Source organism: Mesoplodon bidens (genome assembly GCF_964165515.1).
Source record: "Mesoplodon bidens genome assembly, chromosome: 10".
Taxonomy (NCBI): domain Eukaryota; kingdom Metazoa; phylum Chordata; class Mammalia; order Artiodactyla; family Ziphiidae; genus Mesoplodon; species Mesoplodon bidens.
Genome location: NC_138172.1, coordinates 77,609,278 through 77,629,387, shown reverse-complemented (window position 1 = coordinate 77,629,387; position 20,110 = coordinate 77,609,278). Strand labels below are relative to the sequence as shown.

The 20,110-nt window shown below is 45.1% G+C and overlaps 1 protein-coding gene across 7 annotated transcripts in view; it reads left to right on the top strand.

Moving 5' to 3' along the window:
- Nucleotides 1–8,599, top strand: part of ADGRF5 (adhesion G protein-coupled receptor F5) — a 112,512-nt gene extending 103,913 nt beyond the window's left edge. For 6 of the 7 annotated variants that reach the window (XM_081245843.1, XM_081245847.1, XM_081245846.1 and 3 more), the window contains 6 exons: nucleotides 231–410; nucleotides 1,976–3,361; nucleotides 4,622–4,663; nucleotides 4,750–4,809; nucleotides 5,421–5,505; nucleotides 7,345–8,599. In XM_081245843.1, coding sequence (XP_081101969.1) covers nucleotides 231–410; nucleotides 1,976–3,361; nucleotides 4,622–4,663; nucleotides 4,750–4,809; nucleotides 5,421–5,505; nucleotides 7,345–7,424 — 1,833 coding nt within the window. In that variant the 3' untranslated portion in view covers nucleotides 7,425–8,599. Of the gene's footprint in view, nucleotides 1–230; nucleotides 411–1,975; nucleotides 3,362–4,621; nucleotides 4,664–4,749; nucleotides 4,810–5,420; nucleotides 5,506–6,643; nucleotides 6,711–7,344 lie in introns of all 7 variants that reach the window. The other variant, XM_081245845.1, reaches the window with a different exon arrangement.
- Nucleotides 8,600–20,110: the final 11,511 nt, after the last annotated feature.

Sequence of the window (20,110 nt, the reverse complement as noted above, 5' to 3'; positions counted from 1 at the left end):
TGCCTTACTGTTCCCCTTCTATGTGTGAGGTCTCATGTAATATTCCATTCTGAAGAGCAAGCACAGTTTAAGAGATAAGTACATTACCTTATGGGATATACTTATGAGAATGGAGGAATCAAAAAGGAAACTCAGATGTGAGAGATTTTTGTCATGGATGTATCAGCAGTATTTGATGACTGATGGGCACGTTTTTTGTTTTTTTTCTGTGTTGGCTTTTGTTTTACTAGGCTTTGATGAAGAGCCCCTCTCAGGATCAGAAGCTCCCTTCATACCTAAAGAATCTTTCCATTAGCACAAACCAGGTGAAGCTTGAAGTCAACTCATTTCCTGGGAGCCTGGGAGCCATTATTAACATCCTTGATTTGCTCTCAACAGTTCCAACCCAAGTGAATTCAGAAATGATGATGGTGAGTTTGCTTAAGCCTTGCAGGAGTTTGGGGTCTTGTCTTTTCATCCCTCAGGACTTGGGGTCAAGAAACATAACTTCTCTCCATTGCAACTTCTTCTCTGTCTTTTCCTGAGCAACGCTTTGCCAGCTCTGGCTTTTAGCATATCAGTGAATATTTTCAGTGTACATTTTGGGATCTTAAGATTTCTTCAGAGAAAGTCTGTTTTAGTTTCTTCATTAAAAGAGAATGAATTCTTACTTGCTTTCTAAGAAAACTAGGAATGAAAGGTTTTCAGAATATGTACAAGGTGGGATTCTCAATGGTCTCTCACAAAACATGATCTTTGAAGCAATCAGCATTCTGAGAGGAAAGAGAATTCACCCACCAGAGTTCACATGAAGAGATTTTAATGAAGGGATACTTACAGAGGTAAAACCAGGAATTAAAAAAAAAAAAAGGTGTAAGGCACCCAGAGACCAGCTACATTTAGAAGCCCTTACTACCCTGAGGATTAATGTGGAAAGGAGAGGAAATAGTGCACCCATAGTGTTGGAGGAGGGATCACTGAGCAGGAACTACAGTATTGGAAGTATGTAACTATCACCAAAGCTGTGCTGAGAGTGAAATGAAGGTGCAGTGGGTAGCAGGAAAAATATATCTCAGCTTCTTTCTTCTCTCACCCTCTCATCTCCTGCCGATGCTTCTCATTGGCCAAACCCAACCAGAGGTAACTGGCAAGCAGCTTGGGTACCAGGCGTCTAAGGAGCTTATACAGATTTCCTAGGGCTGCTGTAACAAATTGCCTCATTCTAACCTCTGACTTTGTCTTCACATGACCTTCTTTTCTTCTCCATTTACCTTCTCCTCTTCTGTCTCTTATAAGGATACTTGGATTTAGGGCCCATTTAGGTAATCCAGGTTGATTTTTCTCTCAAGATCCTTAATTACATCTACAAAGATGCTTTCTCCAAATAAGGTTTTCTCCAAATAAGGGCCACCATTCAACTAACTGCAGGGTTCATCATTTCAGAGAACAGAACCAGGCAAAGAAGGGCGGAGAGAAAAAGCCACTTCTCTCCATGGAGAGAAGCCACAAATGACAATTCCAAGTTTATGGGAGAGAATCAAAATGTTGAGCTAAAAAGAAAGATGTTTTTAACAACACTCCCATGGCGTATTTGATGCTCAGCATTTGAGAGGGTCTTCTGAGACTACCTCACCCTTGCTGGTGAGATACCACCCACCCAAAAGCCTTTACAGGCTTGAGCTTTAAAATAAGATAAAACAATTAATAAATATCTCTGGCAGCCTGCTGAGTCGACCTTAGTGAGAGGTGGGGGCAGTTCTCACCGTCACGACTGCTAAATGTTTAGTAAGTCTCGCAGTTGTGAGGACCCATCCCCTGCTAATTCCCTCCATGAGAAGGTGGATCACAGTCCTCCACAGCCTGCGATGCTGCATTTTTCTCTTCTATTTTCTTCTTCCCTCTACCCACTGAACCAGTTTCCAGGGAGATGTTCTCTTTTTCTCTCTTATGATTGAAAACATCCGGTTGGCTTGATCCCATGCCTTGTCAATTACAGCACGTCCTCTCCACGGTCAACGTCATCCTCGGCAAACCCGTTTTGAATACCTGGATGATGTCACGACAGCAAAAGACCAATCAGAGCTCACAGTTACTGGATTCAGTGGAAAGATTTTCCCGAGCCTTGCGGTCAGAAGATAGCACCATCTCTCAACCTAATGTTCAGATGAAGAGCATGGTCATAAGATCTGGCCACCCCAAATCCTACACACAGAGCTTTGTTTTCTTAGACTCTGACCTCTGGGGCAATGTGACCATTAATGAATGCCAGCTGGAACACCTGCAACCAGATTCATTTATTGTCACCGTGGCTTTCCCAACTCTCAAAACCATCCTCGCCCAGGATGTTCCAGGAAAGACTTTTGCAAACAGCTTAGTAATGACAACCACTGTCAGCCACAATATAACCACGCCATTCAGGATTTTGATGACTTTCAAAAACAACAACCCTCTGGGCGGGGTACCGAGGTGTGTCTTCTGGAACTTCAACCTCGCCAACCACACAGGGGGGTGGGACAGCAGTGGATGTTATGTTAAAGAAGTCACCGAGGACAGTGTATCCTGCAGCTGTGACCACCTCACATCATTCTCCATCCTCATGTCCCCTGATTCCCCAGACCCTGATTCTCTCCTGAAAATACTACTGGATATCATTTCCTACATCGGGCTGTGCTTTTCCATCTTGAGCTTGACAGCCTGCCTCGCTGTGGAAGCCGTGGTGTGGAAATCGGTCACCAAGAACCGGACTTCCTCCATGCGCCACATCTGCATCGTGAACATTGCCGCCTCCCTTCTGGTCGCCGACGTCTGGTTCATCGTGGCCGCCGCCATCCACAACTACCGCTACCCACTCAACCAGGCGGCCTGTGTGGCTGCCACCTTCTTTGTCCACTTCTCCTACCTCAGCGTCTTCTTCTGGATGCTGACTCTGGGCCTCATGCTCTTCTACCGCTTGGTTTTCATCCTGCATGACACGAGCAAGTCCATTCAGAAGGCTATTGCGTTTTCTCTCGGCTACGGTTGCCCTCTGGTCATCTCCGTCATCACGGTGGGGGCCACCCAGCCCCGGGAGGTCTACACAAGGAAAAATGCCTGTTGGCTCAACTGGGAGGATACCAAGGCCCTGCTGGCCTTCGTTATCCCAGCACTGCTCATTGTGGTGGTCAACGTGACCATCACAGTCGTGGTCATCACCAAGATCCTGAGACCTTCCATCGGGGACAAGCCAAGCAAGCAGGAAAAAAGCAGCCTGTTCCAGATCACCAAGAGCATTGGGGTCCTCACACCGCTCTTGGGGCTCACCTGGGGTTTTGGTCTCGCCACCGTGTTCCAGGGGAGCAATGCTGTGTTCCATATCGTATTTACCCTCCTCAATGCCTTCCAGGTACGTTCTGCAGGGCAGCGCTCTCAGGAAGGATCTATAATGATAGAAACACAAACAGGGGTAGAAACGGGGAAGGACTTTTGTTCATAGGAGGCCCTAGCCCTAAAGAACGGTAATGACAAGAACTCAATGAAATAGAAAGAGCACATTCCTCTGTGCCCATGGAACCGTATGGCTCTTATCACCTGCATTATAATTTAATTGCATATGCACCTCTCTTCTAAATGCCCTGATAATACAAATAGGAGGAAAGTCCCTTCCCTACACTGGATTTTGCTATTTATCTAACATTATCTTGATGCCGTTTATTATCTCCTAAATGAAAATACCACCATTAAACCAAACAATCTCTCCAGTTAATTTCCACAAGCATTAAATGAGTTCTGCCTTGGTGAGGTCAGGGGCAGCATCTGTCTTATTTATCAGTACATTCCTAGTGCCTGCAAAGACCTTGGCACAGACTAGGTGCTCACTAACCATTTGGCAAATGAAATGAAGGCTCTGTACCGCATAGTGGGTTCTCAGGAAACATTTTTCTGAAGGATGAAAGAACGAATGCTCTATGTAAGGTAGACATTTTGCTCCATTATGTGAAAACGAAAAAGACATGCTCTTTGCTCTCCAGCAGCCCGTAACTATAATACAAGCCACGTTGTTAGGTGAGCTTTAGCAGAGGTACAGACAACAAGCCTTTGGAGCACAAGGAAGGGGATGCTTAATTCTGCTTCAACCAGTAGATCAGTGGTAGGCCTAGGTCCCCATGAGCTGGTGAGGACCCAGGGCATCTGGAGGTGATGCCGAGACATTGCCCTAGATGCTAATGCCAAGACCATGCAAATCCTAACTTCTGCTACTGGGTCCATGGCTCCAAACTCTAAGGCTCATGTCTAATTATGTTTATAATATGCCTTGACTAGAAGGGACTGATTATTCCACCTCATGTCTTATGTTCTCATCACAATTACATGAGGGCTACTGTAGACATAAGAGGTATGTTTAATAACATAGCCAGCACGATCTCCAGCGCACAATTGGGTGGAAATAGGGAAATTGAAAATACCCTTATAACATTATAACACCAAAGTTCCCTTGGTGTGGACCTACTACATCATTCTCATCTACTGGGCCATAAATGCAGATGTGGAAAGAGGTAGTACAAATTCTATGGCAGGCGAATAATACTTCCTATTTTGCTAGACTAGAATATGATTAATATAATTAATACGATTAAAATGCACTTCTTCCCAATTCTTTTTTCAGGGATTATTCATTTTACTCTTTGGATGCCTCTGGGATCAGAAGGTAAGAACAGTGACAGTCATGATCCTAGAAAAGTCTAAATTGCAGTGACATGTTGAGTTGACAATGGCTTCTTTTAAATGATGCAGGTACAGGAAGCCTTGCTGAATAAGTTTTCACTGTCAAGATGGTCTTCACAGCACTCAAAGGTAAATACTTCCTTTGTAGAGACTTTCACAAACCCCTCTCTCTCCACTACCAATGATAACATAGATTATTCCACTGTGTTTTCTTCTTACCTGATTCTGCCTATTAAACATAGTCATGGAACAGAACTAGCATTAAGATGCTGTCCCCACATCTTTTAATAGAGGTTACAAACAGCACAGATAATATCAACTGGAGGCTAAAACCAAATTTCAATGAGAAGCACTCTTCTGGGGAAACTCAAGGCCATAAAGAACAAAATTTGAAGAATAATGATGAATAGAATTTTCTGTGGTTCATCTTGGAAAATAACTATTGCACTTAGATATATTTGTTTTCATATGTCAGAAGATAATAAGCCCTATAAAACAGTAAAAAATGTATTTGGAAGCTATTTCCCTAATACCCGTGGTGATGTTATAGTGTTTCAAAAGGTGGCTCCCCTGCTTAATTTGTCTGAAATAGAAATTCATGCTCATCCAGGCTCTCTCCTTAAAGTGAGATGAAAGATGCAATCAGTGACCACTAGCAGGCAGCAAACGAATCATCCTACAGATCAAAACGGGGCCTTGGTCTAACACGTTTGCTTTGTAATTCTTTTTTTCTTTTCTAGTCAACATCCCTAGGTTCATCTACTCCTGTATTTTCTATGAGTTCTCCAATATCAAGAAGATTTAACAATTTGTTTGGTAAAACAGGTACGTGCTGACCTCTAGATGTTTCCTGGGTTGACCTATAGGTCAACCTATAATAAGGTCCATAATGGCCTTATTTGGGGCAGAGGTTAAATACTTGCTTATATTTTCCCAAACAACCAAGGGGTTGGTACAGAGGGCAGTTGCCTTCAACCTGTGGAGAGCTCTCCATAAAAACTGTATCCACCAAAAAACTGGGAACTGTAAATTGCTGGCCTGGTCAAACACGGAGTTCTCTTCTATTCCTGTTATATAAGAATAGGTAGGTCATGTTTATGGGTTACAGGGCAGCGAAGAATATATTTAGAGAATCCTACCATAGGATCCCATGCTGTGAGTTTCAGTTCCCTTTTTTTTCCCTTTTCTTTTTTTAGAGTGTGCTTCTTTTGCACATCGACATTTATAAAACTGTGCATACATATGAGGGATCACCCAAGTTAGCTGTTCTGTTAGGGGCATGGCGCAGTGAACATTTCCTCCTTGTAGACATAAGATAAAAAATGTTAATGACTTTGGGCAGTGGGTCTCAGCTATTCTGGCAAGCTGAAACTCCCGTCCCACGTCACCACCACCTCCTCCCCTTAGGAAAATAGGCACCAGACTTCCTTTCAGCTCCTCAAAACTGAACAAATCTCACAAATGAAGAAATGTATCAAATGTATCAAAAGCCTTCCTGACTAAGGCTTTTCATATAAAGCAAATTTTGAGAATGCCTATTAATTATTGAAACTCCGGAGAACTTGGTGTTTTGAGCTTCATTTTGATTCATTACTCATGAAACTGGAGGACCTTCACTTTTGATTGGACCTGTTGTGAAATGATCAAATCTCCAGGGTATGTTAGAACTATTCCCTTTGGCCAGCACTGTCCCTGGATCATGTTTACTATTTGCATTAAAGCAAGAACAGTGAAAACTCTATGAAACGATTCCACAGAATCAGAATTATGCAATATGTAAGGTCAATAAAATGTGTTCATTGTTTCTGAACCAGTCAGATCAAGGGTTGGGGTCCTGTTCCCGAGGTCCCGGTGCCTGAGAGCCCCGGCCATTGCCACTCAGCTTTTCAGGGTCATTAATGCAGATCCAGGTTGGCCTATTTGAGGGTTCCATAATCACTGTAACTTTGGTTTGTGTTGTCAGCAGCAACAAAGGGCCCCCCAGGCAATGATGGAAACCCTGTTAGCCGTGGCAGTCCGCCCATCTGATGGTAGGGTGGGCACTGTGTCGCTTCCCCTGCCCAACACACAGCCCCTACTGTCCCCGTGTTCAGTCCCCACCCCCCTGCTGACACTAGCCTGTGCAGTAGCTCGCGGGCCACCTGCCCTGCTACACTCATCCTCAGCACTTTTGTTGGCATTCTCTGACTCCTGCTGCATTTTAGGTCCTGCCTTTTCTTCTCCTGTAATTTTCTCTTTTCTTTCCTTTTCTCCCTTTCCCCAGCTCAGCCCCCAGGCCCCTCCCAAGAGCTTCCCAAAGTCACACCAACCCAAAGGGACCAGGGATATTCCCTCCCACGGATGCCCCCAGGCCAATGCATGTGGTGGCATGCAGAGGGCTGCCCCTGCTGCGACCTCCCTGTCTTTTGTAGAAATCTGGCTGCTGGTATGATGTGAAATAGTTAGTGCTTGTCTTGTCGGCTGCCACGCGTGCTTGAGAACAGCTTTGTTTGTTCTCCAGGACTTCTGGGTCTGGGGAGGAGGGCAGGCATGTGTTCCTATCCAGGCATGGCCTGAGCTTACCTGGCTCCTGGAGTAGAGCGCCCCCTGGTCCACTAGCAGAGGTTCACACCCCAGTGATCATGAAGACTTGGCCTTGAGCTGAGCTGCTGTTCTGTTTTTCAGGAACATACAATGTTTCCACCCCGGAAATAACCAGCTCATCCCTGGAAAACACATCCAGTGCTTATTCGTTGCTCAACTAAGAACAGGAAAATCCAGCCCATGGAACCTCTTGGGAAACAGTGGACGTTCTCTGAAAAAGAGATCCTTTCCAAGCCATGGATAAAATGTTTTCTCCACAGGCTTCAGGGAGCAGATGCTGAAGAGACTTTTTCATTAGGGAAGGGGCTTTCTTTTGTAAATACAGACTAAAAGGAATTGTTACATTTATGTTGCAGCCCTACCCCCACCCCTTGTGTGATACTGAATGTGTATAGTATTTAAGTGAAACTCAAGCCAACTTCTCTGTCTATATTGTACAATAGAATTTCAGAGACATTTTTACTTTTCACACCCTGGGCCCAAAGATAAGCTTTGATTAAAATAATAAGTAAAAGGCTAGGACCTAGGAAATACTTCAGTGAATTCTAGGAAGGAAGGAAGGAAGAAAGAAGGGAGGGATGGAGGAAACTAGAAGGAAAAGAAAAAAATAGAGAAGAACAACATAAGGACCACATTTTAAGATTTCCATGTTAATAGCCTAATACAATCGCTTCTCAGGTGCTGCAACACTGAAAATTCAAAAATGACTCCAAAATGGAAATTGAAATTTAGCCGTGGAGAAACTTCAATATCTTCCTGGTATTTCCTTAGTTAAGAGGGACCAAAAAAAAAAAACCAAAGCAATGAAAAAATTAAGGAGGAAATTATATCAAAGATGCTTTCAAGTGGATGATAATATTTACAAGAAATTCATGGAAGAAGACATGATCCTGATGCTAAACACATACATATATGCTACTGTATGTTAAGGTTGGAGCTAAGTGGAATGAATAGACAGAGAAAATGTGATGACCATGCCTTATTAGATCACAGTAGACCAACTGCTGATTACACTTTTATAGTTTAGCAGAAAAGCCTTATGTTTTGCTTTGTTCCACTTTTTGAAAGCAAAAAATATATATTTTTATATCCATTCATTCCCAGATGTGATATATAGCACTGAAATACAGAACCCCCCTCAACTGTCATATATTTAACAGCTTTAACCAGGTACTTTTGTGTGCATGATAGAATAGATTTTAATGACCGTACAGCATTGTATATTATTATTGTTGTACTTACTGTGGATTTAGGGGCCCTGGGTGTGTTGTATAGCTCTCTATGTATTAATTCTTTCAGTTCCTAAGTTCCTAGACCAATATACATTAAGAGTTTTCTACTGTCTAATTTGTGTTTATTCCAACCACCTGGAAATCTAGAAAGAAATTTTACAACCGTCTAGTCTGTGCTCCTGATGACACTTTACCTTGATGAACAGATGGTGAAGATTGTTTGTGAATTATGTGCATGTGTGTATTTGGCTTGTGTGAGTGCATTTCATAAAAATACAAAGATTAAAATAGCATCCTTATCAAAGTTAACCATGTAATGCCTTGGAGCAACTAAGCCCGCATGCCACAACTACTGAGCCCGCGTGCCACAACTACTGAAGCCCGCGTTCCTAGAGCCCATGCTCCACAACAAGAGGAGCCACCGCAGTGAGAAGCCCGTGCACCGCAACGAAGAGTAGCCCCCGCTCGCCACAACTAGAGAAAGCCTGTACACAGCGACAAAGACCCAATGCAGCCAAAATAAATAAATTAATTAAAAAAAATGTTAACCACGTACTGTAGCCACAACAACCATACATTCCAAATCAAAGTCGGATCCCAGGGAGACAGTGAAACAGAATAATAATGTGGGGCTTCTCTGAAAATGTGGGTTGTGTGGTCTTCATAAGGACAAATTTAAACGGGTCCAACCACCAGGAAGAAAGGCCAAAAGAGTCCGAGATTCAGCAACCATTTATTTATTGAGGTTCGAAAGAGTATTCTGCAAATGTTTTAACTCTTTAAAACCTCTCCCGTTTATTTTAAATTTTAAATTCTATTATCATCTCTCTTTTCTTTATGGAGAGGGGGAGGTGAGGCAGAGGTCCTAATGTTTCAAGGAAATGAACTCTTTTTTCATACCTATTCACAAACGACGCAGACATCTACGCCCACATTTGCCTGCAAATTGTCACGTCATTATCCCAGCTGAATAGTTCATTATTTAAAGTCCCTAAAGGAAATGGTTGTCAGGCTTAACATTTTTCAGGGAATGATCAACTTTGGGCAGAGTTTGGTACTTGGACGACAGACCCAGAGGTTAGGTTGGAGGATGAACTGAATTAGATTTAGCTGTTAGGGCAAGAACAGCGTTGCTGCTGTGGTCTCTGGGGTTCTATCAGCGGGGACTGAGGCAGGGTTAGACAGTATGTTAGCACGGCCACCTTGATGTGATCGGCCAAGGAAAGCACAGCACACTGGAGGCTGTGGGTCTCATGTTCAAAACCACAAAGTGACAAGAAACACTGACCTTCCACCCACTTCTGTAGAGATCCTTTGGGAATCATTGTGTTTGACTTTGTGGAGGGGACCTCTGTAATGACAGGAACCTTCAGCAGGGCTCCCCAGGATGTGGATCTGGCTCTCCTCCCAAGTTCATTAACATGGGGGGTGGGCACGTTCACTTACCCGCAACACACACACACAGAGGTGTGCATGTACCTCCCACCTTTCAAGTCACAGCGCCGGATCCAAATCCCAGGAAAGCTATACAAACAAAACATTGGAGAAATACAATAAATGCTGGTTTTCTGCTCAACTGCAAGACACATAGTTCAGCCACTGCTCTTTGCCAAGAAGATCCTAAAATAAGCAACAGAATTCAAAATTGTAAAAAAGAGTGGTCCGTGAATCTGTAAATTCCATGAAAGCAGGAGCTGTGCTTGGCCCCAAGGTCACCAGTTCTCAATCAGCAAGGATTCCGAGGCTTTTCACAGCAGATTTCCGAGGGAAGGGAGAACATGGGCTCTGGTTTTCATACAAAGTGAGATATGGGGTCAACTTCACTTGGAAAGAGGGCAATACTTCCCCACGTCCCTGAAATCTCTCAGTGTATAAAGTCGGTTCCATGGACCAAAACCTTCTTGCATTAAGGGATGTTCTATTAAGTCAGTTTCTTGCAAAGGGATCTGTGCTAATGCTTCAGAGGTTGTGAGGTTGGAGCATTCACCAATGAGCAATGAATATACACTACAGAAATATTCTAAGCCCAGTATAATATTCTAAGTCCAGTGTAACACATCATCTCTTGAATGAGTCATGTATCTGCCATCCTCCTCCCCGTGCCTTACTGTTTACTTGGAGAAAGAGGTAAATACAGGTCCATGGGGATTTCAGGATGTAGGTTGCTAAGGCCAGAAATTAAGAAACACTGTGGGAAGTCATAGCCCTTTGTGGTTTATCTAGGGACCTTCAGAGAGGTTGGAAGACTGAAAAAAAAAGTTGCATGGAGATGAGAAAGATTATAGCAACCAGCAAGAACAGAGGTGGGGGAAGGAGTTATTCTGAGACAAGTGGAACAGAAAGTCACAACCATTTGAGAAGACAAAAGGAAACAAGTGTGGTCATAGAAATGCCATGTAGGTGGAATGCATTTTATCTGTGGCAGATGAAGGTGATGTCAAATGGGCTCTGCATCCCTAAGAGAAAGTCAATAACCCAGGCCAACAGAACTCTGATTCCCTGAGTGTCCAAAATAAAGGAGGGGCTTTCAGTGGATCTGTCTCTCTCACGTATTTTTTGAACGTCAGTGAAAATAGTGTCTCATCATTTCAAAGATGTTAGCTTTGAAATGAGATGCTACAGGTTTCTAAATTATGACTTGGGATTTTCAGCCATGTCTTAATAGCATGCCAGCATACAGCTCTGTGTCTTTTCTGTGCTTATAACAATAAAAATCTAACAAGATCGAGTGAAGTTTTCTTTGTATAAATTGTCTGTGCTCTTGGAATAGGCTACTGCTGTTGTTCCAGGCTTCCCCACATCCACCAGAATTTAATTCCATCTTCTCCAGTGAATGGTCACATCTATTCTCCAGGTATGGGGGCAAGGGTGAGGGGTGTCAGAAGTTCACAGCTGAGCTCAGTTGGCTACAGAACTGATGTCTTTCCTCACACCATCCACACTCCCACTCAGCATGTGGAGTCCAGAAGCTTAAGAGGCTTTAAACAGGGGACCTGGAAGTAATGCTTTCAGGACCTGACTGGGAAACAAATAAACAAATGTCTGTTCTGACATTTGGATGTGGCTTGGTTGGAATTTTCATGGACAGCCAAAAACAGAGCCCCATGGGTTCTGTTAGCAACAGATATTTCTGCAACACGGTCCTGTATTTCCTGTATTAGTTTTCTACTGCTTTGTAACATATTACTGCAAACTTAGAAGCTGAAAACCACACCTATTTGTTATCACGCAGTTTCTGGGCATGGCTTAACCGGGTCCTCTGCTCAGGGGCTCATCAGGCTGAACTCAAGTTGTTGGCCAGGGCTGCGGTCTCATCTGAAAGCTGGGGTCCTCCTCCGAGCTCAGTGATTGCTTGGCAGAATTTTATTCTTTGTAGTTAATAGGACTGAGGTCCTTAGCTCCTGGAGGCAGCCTACCATCCCCTGCCATGTTGTCTTCTCCCAATAAGGCAGTTTGCTTCTTCAAAGTCAATGGAGGAGCTTCTATGCTGCTTTGAATCTCTGTGACGTCTTCAGTCTCTGATCTCCAGACCCTCTTTTAAAGGACTCACCTGATTAGGTCTGGCCCACCCATGATAATCTCCCTTGAGATTAACTCAAAGCCAGGTGATTAGGGACCTTAATTATATCCGCAGAATTCCTTCACCTTTGACCTGTGATGTACTCTACTCATTAGAGTGACATCTCATCAGAGTCACAGGTCCGGCTCACAGTGCATGGGAGAAGATGATACAAGCTATTTCTTCAGATTGTTTAAAAAAACAAAGTTAGGGATTTCCCTCGTGGCACAGCGGTTAAGAATCCGCCTGCCAATGCAGGCGACATGGGTTCGAGCCCTGGTCCGGGAAGGTCCCACATGCCACGGAGCAACTAAAGCTGTGCACCACAACTACTGAGCCTGTGCTCTAGAGCCCGTGAGCCACAACTACTGAGCCCGTGTGCCACAACTACTGAAGCCCACGTGCCTAGAGTCCACGCTCCACACCAAGAGAAGCCACCGCAGTGAGAAGCCTGCACACCGCAACAAAGAGTAACCCCCGCTCGCCACAACTAGGGAAAGCCCAAGCACAGCAACGAAGACCCAACACAGCCAAAAATAAATTAACTAATTTAAAAAAAGTTAAGGACCCAGCACTGCTCTGTGGAATCTGTATGAGGTCTAAGCTGCAGATATGTGACCTGCAAACTTTCCTTTGTCCATAAGGGTAATCACACTGAGAAGGGTCTCTCCGGCAGTATCAGTGATAAGGCTTGTGTGCTGCAAATATGTCAATGCTTTTCTGTCTGCTGAATATGCAAATGTGACAGAAGGCACCCTTCCCAAGGGGATGGCTTCCAGCTGTGTGGAAATTCAGGGAAAGTGCCGTGTGGGAAAGCTTGATTTGTCCAGATGAAAAGAGGCACACAACTCCGTAGCAGACAACCTTCCCCACGCGGTGTGCGTCTGGTGTGGCAGGTAGGGTGAGCCCAGGGGCTCTAATGTACTCAGTCTAATGTACGTTTGACATTTAGGCCAACAGGGCAGAGACCTGAGCACACAGGTGCTGGCCTGTTCTCTAAGCTTTTGTTCATCTGACCTCCCACTCCTTAAAAACCAAGTCAAAATGCTCCTCCTATGCTGGGCACTTCTCATCCTTAAAGTTCCCCCCACCCCCAATGAAGTGCTGCCACCTGCAGCCCGTGCCTGGAACTGGAAAAGTTTTCATACCTCAGGAGACGCATCCCTCTCTCATGGGGTTAACCTGCCAGCACATGCTTGCATGGGTCACAGGACTTTGTCTGGAATTTTTTGCTCTTTTGCCCTGATGTTTTTCTTTTCTTTTTGTGTGTGTGTGTGGATATTTTTACATTTATTTTTTGGCTGCACCATACGGCACGCAGGATCTTAGTTCCCTGACAAAGGATGGAACCCGTGCCCCCTGCCCTGGAAACATGTTATGGTCCAGCCATAACCACTGGACCGCCAGGGAATTCCCTGCCCTGATGTTTTTCTTTGTATGATAATGTATACATCATTCAGAAAGGAAGATGTTTAGTTTTGTATTTTGAAGACCTTTCCCCCTGGCTTTATGAAGTCTATTCATATAAACAGGAAGAAAAGCATGCTTCCTATGAATACGTTATGTGAAAAGGAATGCAGCCGTCTTTGAACTATTCAGGAACGCTGGGAGCGCTGCACAGTCTGGTAGAACGATAAGTCATGTGTACTTTACATTTTTTAGGAGCCACTTTACAAAAAGTAAGTTGATAAAATGAATTGCAGTAATACATTTGACTTAACCCAACAGATCTAAAATCTTAGCATTTCAAGATGTAGTTTATGTAAACTTCTTAATGAGATATTTTACATTCCTTTTTTTTTTTAATACTAAGTGTTCACAATCTAGTGTGTGTTTTACACCACAAGTGCCCAGCACATTTCCAGGGCTAAGGAGCCACATGTATCTAGAAGCTACTACACCGGGAAACACATATTTAAAGCATAAATCAGAGATAAATGCGTTCTGCTATTCTGCTTCCTTTCTCTATATGAACAGCAGGGTAGGAAAATGAATTTAAAACAGGCCTGTACCACATCATCCGGGATGGTCTTTGCAGAGATGCTTACACATTTGGGAGGTGGAAGGGGCATAAATTCGTAAGGCCCCAAATACTTCTCTTCCATATAACTCCTGCCCCTCCAAGCTGGCCTGAAAGCCACACTGTTATAAACTGTCCTTGGAGATTACTGACAAGCACGGGGTATCAGCCCCAGAAAGTTGCAGCCTCGCATCTTTCCCAGAAAGGAGGAAGGGCCGGGAGATCCGCATCAGCCTTCTTTCTTGGAGGACGAGCTGTCTCATTGGTGTGGCGTAGCAGAAAGAACACGGCTCCTAGAACAGAAAGACACCTTTCCTCACTCCCCTGGGCCCTTCACTAAAGTTCTCTGGTCCTTGGTTTGCTCATCTGAAAAATAGGAATCATTCTAATTACCTCTCAAGGCTGTTGTCAGGCCCCCAAACCATAGTTTATAGGAACATGTTTTGGAAACTAAGTATCATGCAAATAATAGATTATTTCCATTATCTCTTTGAAAGGCAGAGAGAGGCCGACCACAGGGGAGCTTTGGGGAGGGTACAGTTAGCTCTGATGACCCTAGTGGGAGTCCAGGGGCATTCTAGACCTGGGTGTCGAGGGTCATCAGGAGAGCCCCGAATTAGGATGGGTAGGGCACGCTTCATCCCGTACCCATGAGGGAGTGAGATGGCACTCAACAAATGGTTGACTTTGAAGATTTCCTTCAAGCTAATCCTATATGTGACAAGATGATTTTTGTTAAGAGGCCCAAAGCACACATGCAGGTTGGCAGTCTCTGGACAATGTTGCCCCAAGACATGCCTTTACATTGACCTTCTGTGCTTCCCAAAAGGGTCCAGTGCCTCTTCTGGAATCCCGGACGTGACTCAGCCCCTGGCACACACAGCCCAGTGGGCATATATTGGGCCTCTGTTGCCCAACAGTGTAGGGAGGACCATCAGAGGACCAGGCCTGCTCTACGACCCCAGGTGCCTTCAAAACCCTCCTGCAGGTGGGGACCCCCTGGAGCTCAACTTCCAGCTGTGACTACTTCAGGGCCCTTCGAGCTCAGGTCCCAGAGGATGAAAGTCTGGGGAAGTGGGAGAGCCTGTGATGAGTGGGTCCCCAGGGGAGGCCTGCTCTGAGCACTGTCTCCCCAGCATCAAATGGGCCCACGTGGCAGACTTCAGGTGCCCCTCCTTCCAGGAGCAGAAGCATCGCTCACAGGCTACCTGCTACTCTGGAAGCTTATTGCAAACCATTCCTTATCTCTGCCAGTGTCAAGCAGTGGCCAAGAGGAGAGAATGGAATTGCCCCCTGGGCCAGACCTGTGACATAGCCCCCCACCCCAGTACCCCCATCCATGGTACTGAAGGAGGTGACGATGAAGCCCCTGATTACTTCCCATTTACCAACCTCACCACCCCATCTTTCCTTATGTCCTGGTAGACAGATGTCTAAGTCTATCCTCTGGCACATTCTAGAGAGGAAACAATTTTCATGACTCTATTCTTCCTGAATATGGAGCAGACAGAAAAAGAAAGAAGAAAAGATGGGCACGATTACTAAAGCCCGCCCTGTGCCAGACCCCTGTTACTTGTCTCCAAATACTATTTTCCCATGTGGGCTGTGTGTGGTCTACATACAGGCATCTTGTCTATTTTTAGAATAATGCTCTAGACATCTATTCTTTCTGTTTCACCTGTAAACTTTGAGATGAAGAGTTGAAAGGTCATGAGTGTTCCCCCTGCAAGAATGGGCCAAGGATGGGGGTTACTCAACTCCGTTCCCACCCCAGGGTTTTTATTTTTTAATGCAGAGCCAAGTCCCAAAGGAAGTATGCTTGTGACTATTAGAAACTAAATAGAACAAACCCAGGAGTCCAGGAAAAAAAAAAAAAAGGCTTTTTCTCAGCATGAAAAGAAACAGGAATTGATTGGGCAAGTCCTGGGCAGACTGCTTTCACAGCCCACTTCCCAGGATCCAGGGATGACTCTGGGCCCTGCCTTCTTGGAAACTAATTTTAATGGGTACCATCCTGGGTCCTCCATCCTGCCAAGTAGCCCCAACCTCCAGCAGCGGTGGCAAGAGGCATCTGATTTTGATTCACTGAGGAATTTCGTACATCCCTTTACTGCTTTTCTGGAACTGTGAGCGCTTCCCATGCCCAGAGGCGCTCTGTTCACAGCTGTCCTGGTCAGGGCAGTCCTGACGGGATGGCCAGCTGGGCTGATGAGTGACAGTTGGCCTCCAAGCTCCTGCTCCTCCCCAGCAGCCCGCCAGCTTCTCCTGAGGCTTGATCACCACCTGGTGGTCATTAGAGGAAGCGCCTCCCTGAGTCCCTTGACAGAACCTCAAAGGTGTGCAGCTACTGTGGGCCCGTGGATGAGAGCCTGGAGGGCAGCGTGCAGAGGACAAGTAACTCAGGACTATGAACAGAATGACAGAAACCAGGCACGAAAGAATCACTCTCTGTCCCCACCTCCTAACACTTCTATATTAATATTATGGGGCTTCCCTGGTGGCGCAGTGGTTGAGAGTCCGCCTGCCGATGCAGGGGACACGGGTTCGTGCCCCGGTCCGGGAAGATCCCACATGCCGCGGAGTGGCTGGGCCCGTGAGCCATGGCCGCTGAGCCTGCGCGTCCGGAGCCTGTGCTCCGCAACGGGAGAGGCCACAACAGTGAGAGGCCCACGTACCGCAACAACAACAACAAAAATTATGATCCTTGCAGGAGGAAAAGAAATGATGTAGAAAGAGATGTCAAGGTATGGGGAGAGCCAGCATTCCAGGCACATAGTTCCAGTAGGTGTGATGGGTTTTACTGGCAGGTGTACATTTCTGCGAGATACTAGCCATGATAGCTCCCTCCTTCTGTTTTTTCTCCTTCCTCATGGACAGAATCTTACTTATAGACCTAAAGGCAAAGCTAAAAGCAGCCCCAGAAATCACCCAGTCCCCCCATTCCAGACAGGAGTGTGGAAGGTAGTTTGAAAAATAAACATGGGTGTCTTCCATGTTTCACAGGACCTTCACACATGCCCATCAATGCACCTTCAAGAGGATGAGTCAGAATGGTCTTATTCCCTGTTCTCATTCACCCACATTAGGCAGAAACCTACTGGCGGGCTGGGCTTTTCATTTTCAATCTGTGGTGAATCCACAGCTGTCCTAGGGCTAAGTGACACACCAGCCAGCAGCTGGTAAGTTTCTAGTCTAGTCTCCAGACACACGATGAAGAGGAGACTGCTGGCTCTGCCAGCTGAAGTGTGATCCAAGAAGATTCAGGAGAAGTAAACAGTACCACTGCCAAAAGGGCTGGCCCTTAGGGCAGAGGGACAAGCTGACCTGGCCTTGCATAAGAGGCATATGACTTCTGACTGCGGGAGAGTGTCATATGCCTGGGATATTACTCATACCCTCAGGATAGCTCTCAGCCCCTCTCCCTTACATGGGACACCCCTCTAACAGAAAACAAAATCACAAGGAGAGATGAGGCTTAACATGTGCCAGGCTCCAGGAGAGGGACACAGCAAATGACATGAAATTTACCCTCCACTGAAAATGGCTGTTAACTATCTATGTTAACTAACATTTATTGAGTTCTTACCATGTGTTCGGTGCTGCCCTAGAATCTCATTCAAGCTTGACAACAACCCCTTCTAGGGTTGAGTAAATATTCTTTTTCTCTTTATTTTACAGATGAATAAACTAAGCACAGAGAGGTTAATCACTTGCCCAGGGTCACACAGTTCAAGAATGGTAGAGTCGGGCTTCCCTGGTGGCGCAGTCGTTGAGAGTCCGCCTGCCGATGCAGGGGGCGCGGGTTCGTACCCCGGTCTGGGAGGATCCCACGTGCCGCGGAGCGGCTGGGCCCGTGAGCCATGGTCACTGAGCCTGCGTGTCCGGAGCCTGTGCTCCGCAACAGGAGAGGCCACAGCAGTGAGAGGCCCGCGTACCGGAAAAAAAAAAAAAAAAAGAATGGTAGAGTCAGGTGTTGAATGCAGAATGTCTGACCTAGAATGTGTGCACGTCACCACCACACTGCTGCTTCCCTGTGATGCACGCAGACTCCCATGGCAGGGAGAGCTCTGAGCACAGAAAATGAGAGAGGGACAACGTGGTGACAGAAAGGATGGAGACGTTAAGGCATCTCCAGCCTTAATCCTGCTTAATAATTTCATCTCACGGCAGCCCAGAGCATAATGACCAGTGTTCTGGGCAAACATGGAACTACTTCCTTTCCTGGTCTCTGATGGAGCATGAAAGGATGCCAGCTATGTTGCTTTATTGAAAGTAGAGTTGCTCCACCATGGGAAATAGCTACATTGACCCTGGATGAAGCCATGAAATGGAGCTTTTGACTTTGCCACATCTTGCCGTCAGTAACCCAACTCCTAAGTGTTCATGGCCCACCGTCTGCCCTTACCTGTCTGGGGAATCTATCAAAGCACCTCCATACCATCCAGACATTTTTAGCCTGTGTCCCAGTGTTCTCAGGACGACATTAGCTGGCAGATATTTTAGGGCAATAATTAATTTTAATTCATCCACAAATAACTTACCTAAATTTCATAAAGACCTCTCAGACACACAAACACAAAGTTATGTTAGCAATTTGGGGGCAGTTATGCCTTCTGGCTATCTTCAAATTACATGCCATAGGACATGGCTAATAATTTGCAGTTCTACTTTGTTTCTTATATTTATCTCTTTCAGATTTCATAATAACTCTCAAATAAGAAGCCAATGCTTGGAAATGATAAAAGATTTATCTAAAGACACAGAGAACTAGAACCAATTTAAGAAAAAAGAAAGTAGATCCCCCATTAGCCAACTAGTCGACTCCCCAAAGGGAGCAGCTTGACCACATCTGCCATTTTAATCTTTACTCTTCATGCAAAAGAGTTTCCATGGGGTTCCACTGACCAGTGGTAGTATTTTTATTCTTGCCACAGACAGAGCAAGCATTCTCAGAATGCTGGATGCCATTTAGACACATAGGAGGAAAATACGATTTCCTAGGGATGAAGTGTATTCCCGAGGCTGTGTCTGAACACACGTGGACCAACTGACATTGGTCCTAATCAACTTGGCTACATCATGATTTCCCACGTGATGGGCAGACTGAAGCAGCAGCTGATTTGCTACTTGGATTATTTGAATGCTCGGCTTCAGTTTGCAGCATGAACACATTGTGTTGTTCGTCAGTGTTGACTGACAGCCGATTTGGTTGTGTAAGTGATGGGGAAGAGCTTGCGTTCTGGAGCCAGACCCTGTGCTTTCCAACGGTCAGCCCAGCATGTCTTAGCTTTGCGACCTTGGGTAAAGTCTCTTGTGACTCTATTTCCACAACACAAAAGGGGATAATAACTGGACAGGTCTAACAGATGGTTGTGAAGAGTTGCTTCTTATAAAGCCCCCAGCAGAGTATCTGGCACACAGTGACTGTTGAATGAATTTAGCCATGATTATTTTGTATCAAACTGTATGTATATGTTTAGAAATTATACACACACAGGAGAGAGAACCCAAATTTAGGTACAGCCTCTACTCAAGATCAAAATACATACACCCTCTACATTTTTGCATTTAATTCATCATTAGGAGTTTTTGAAAGTAACCCTGAAGATACATGACATCCACAATCATCCTTTTGCCAAGGTTTGACTTTAAAATCATGCCCATTATGAAGCCATAAAGGAAGAATAAGTCACTGAGCAAAATAAGGGAGGCTGATTGACTCACCAGCATATGCCTCTCAATTCAAGTTTATAATCTTATGTAATATAAGATTTTATTTAATCCTTAGGCTCATCCCAGTTACTTCCTCTCTTTACAGATGAGCCAATTACGTGCTGCAGCAGTTGAGTCACTTAAAGATCTCTCTGTTACAAATAATGAAATCACAACTCAAACTAGTTGAAGCAGGCATGGACATTTATTAGCTCCTGTAACTGGAGAAGATACTGGATTGGTACACCTTCAGGCTCAGCTGGATTCAGGGGCTCAAACAATGCTCTCAGAGTTCTTTTTCTCCCTTTGTGGCTTTGTCTCCCT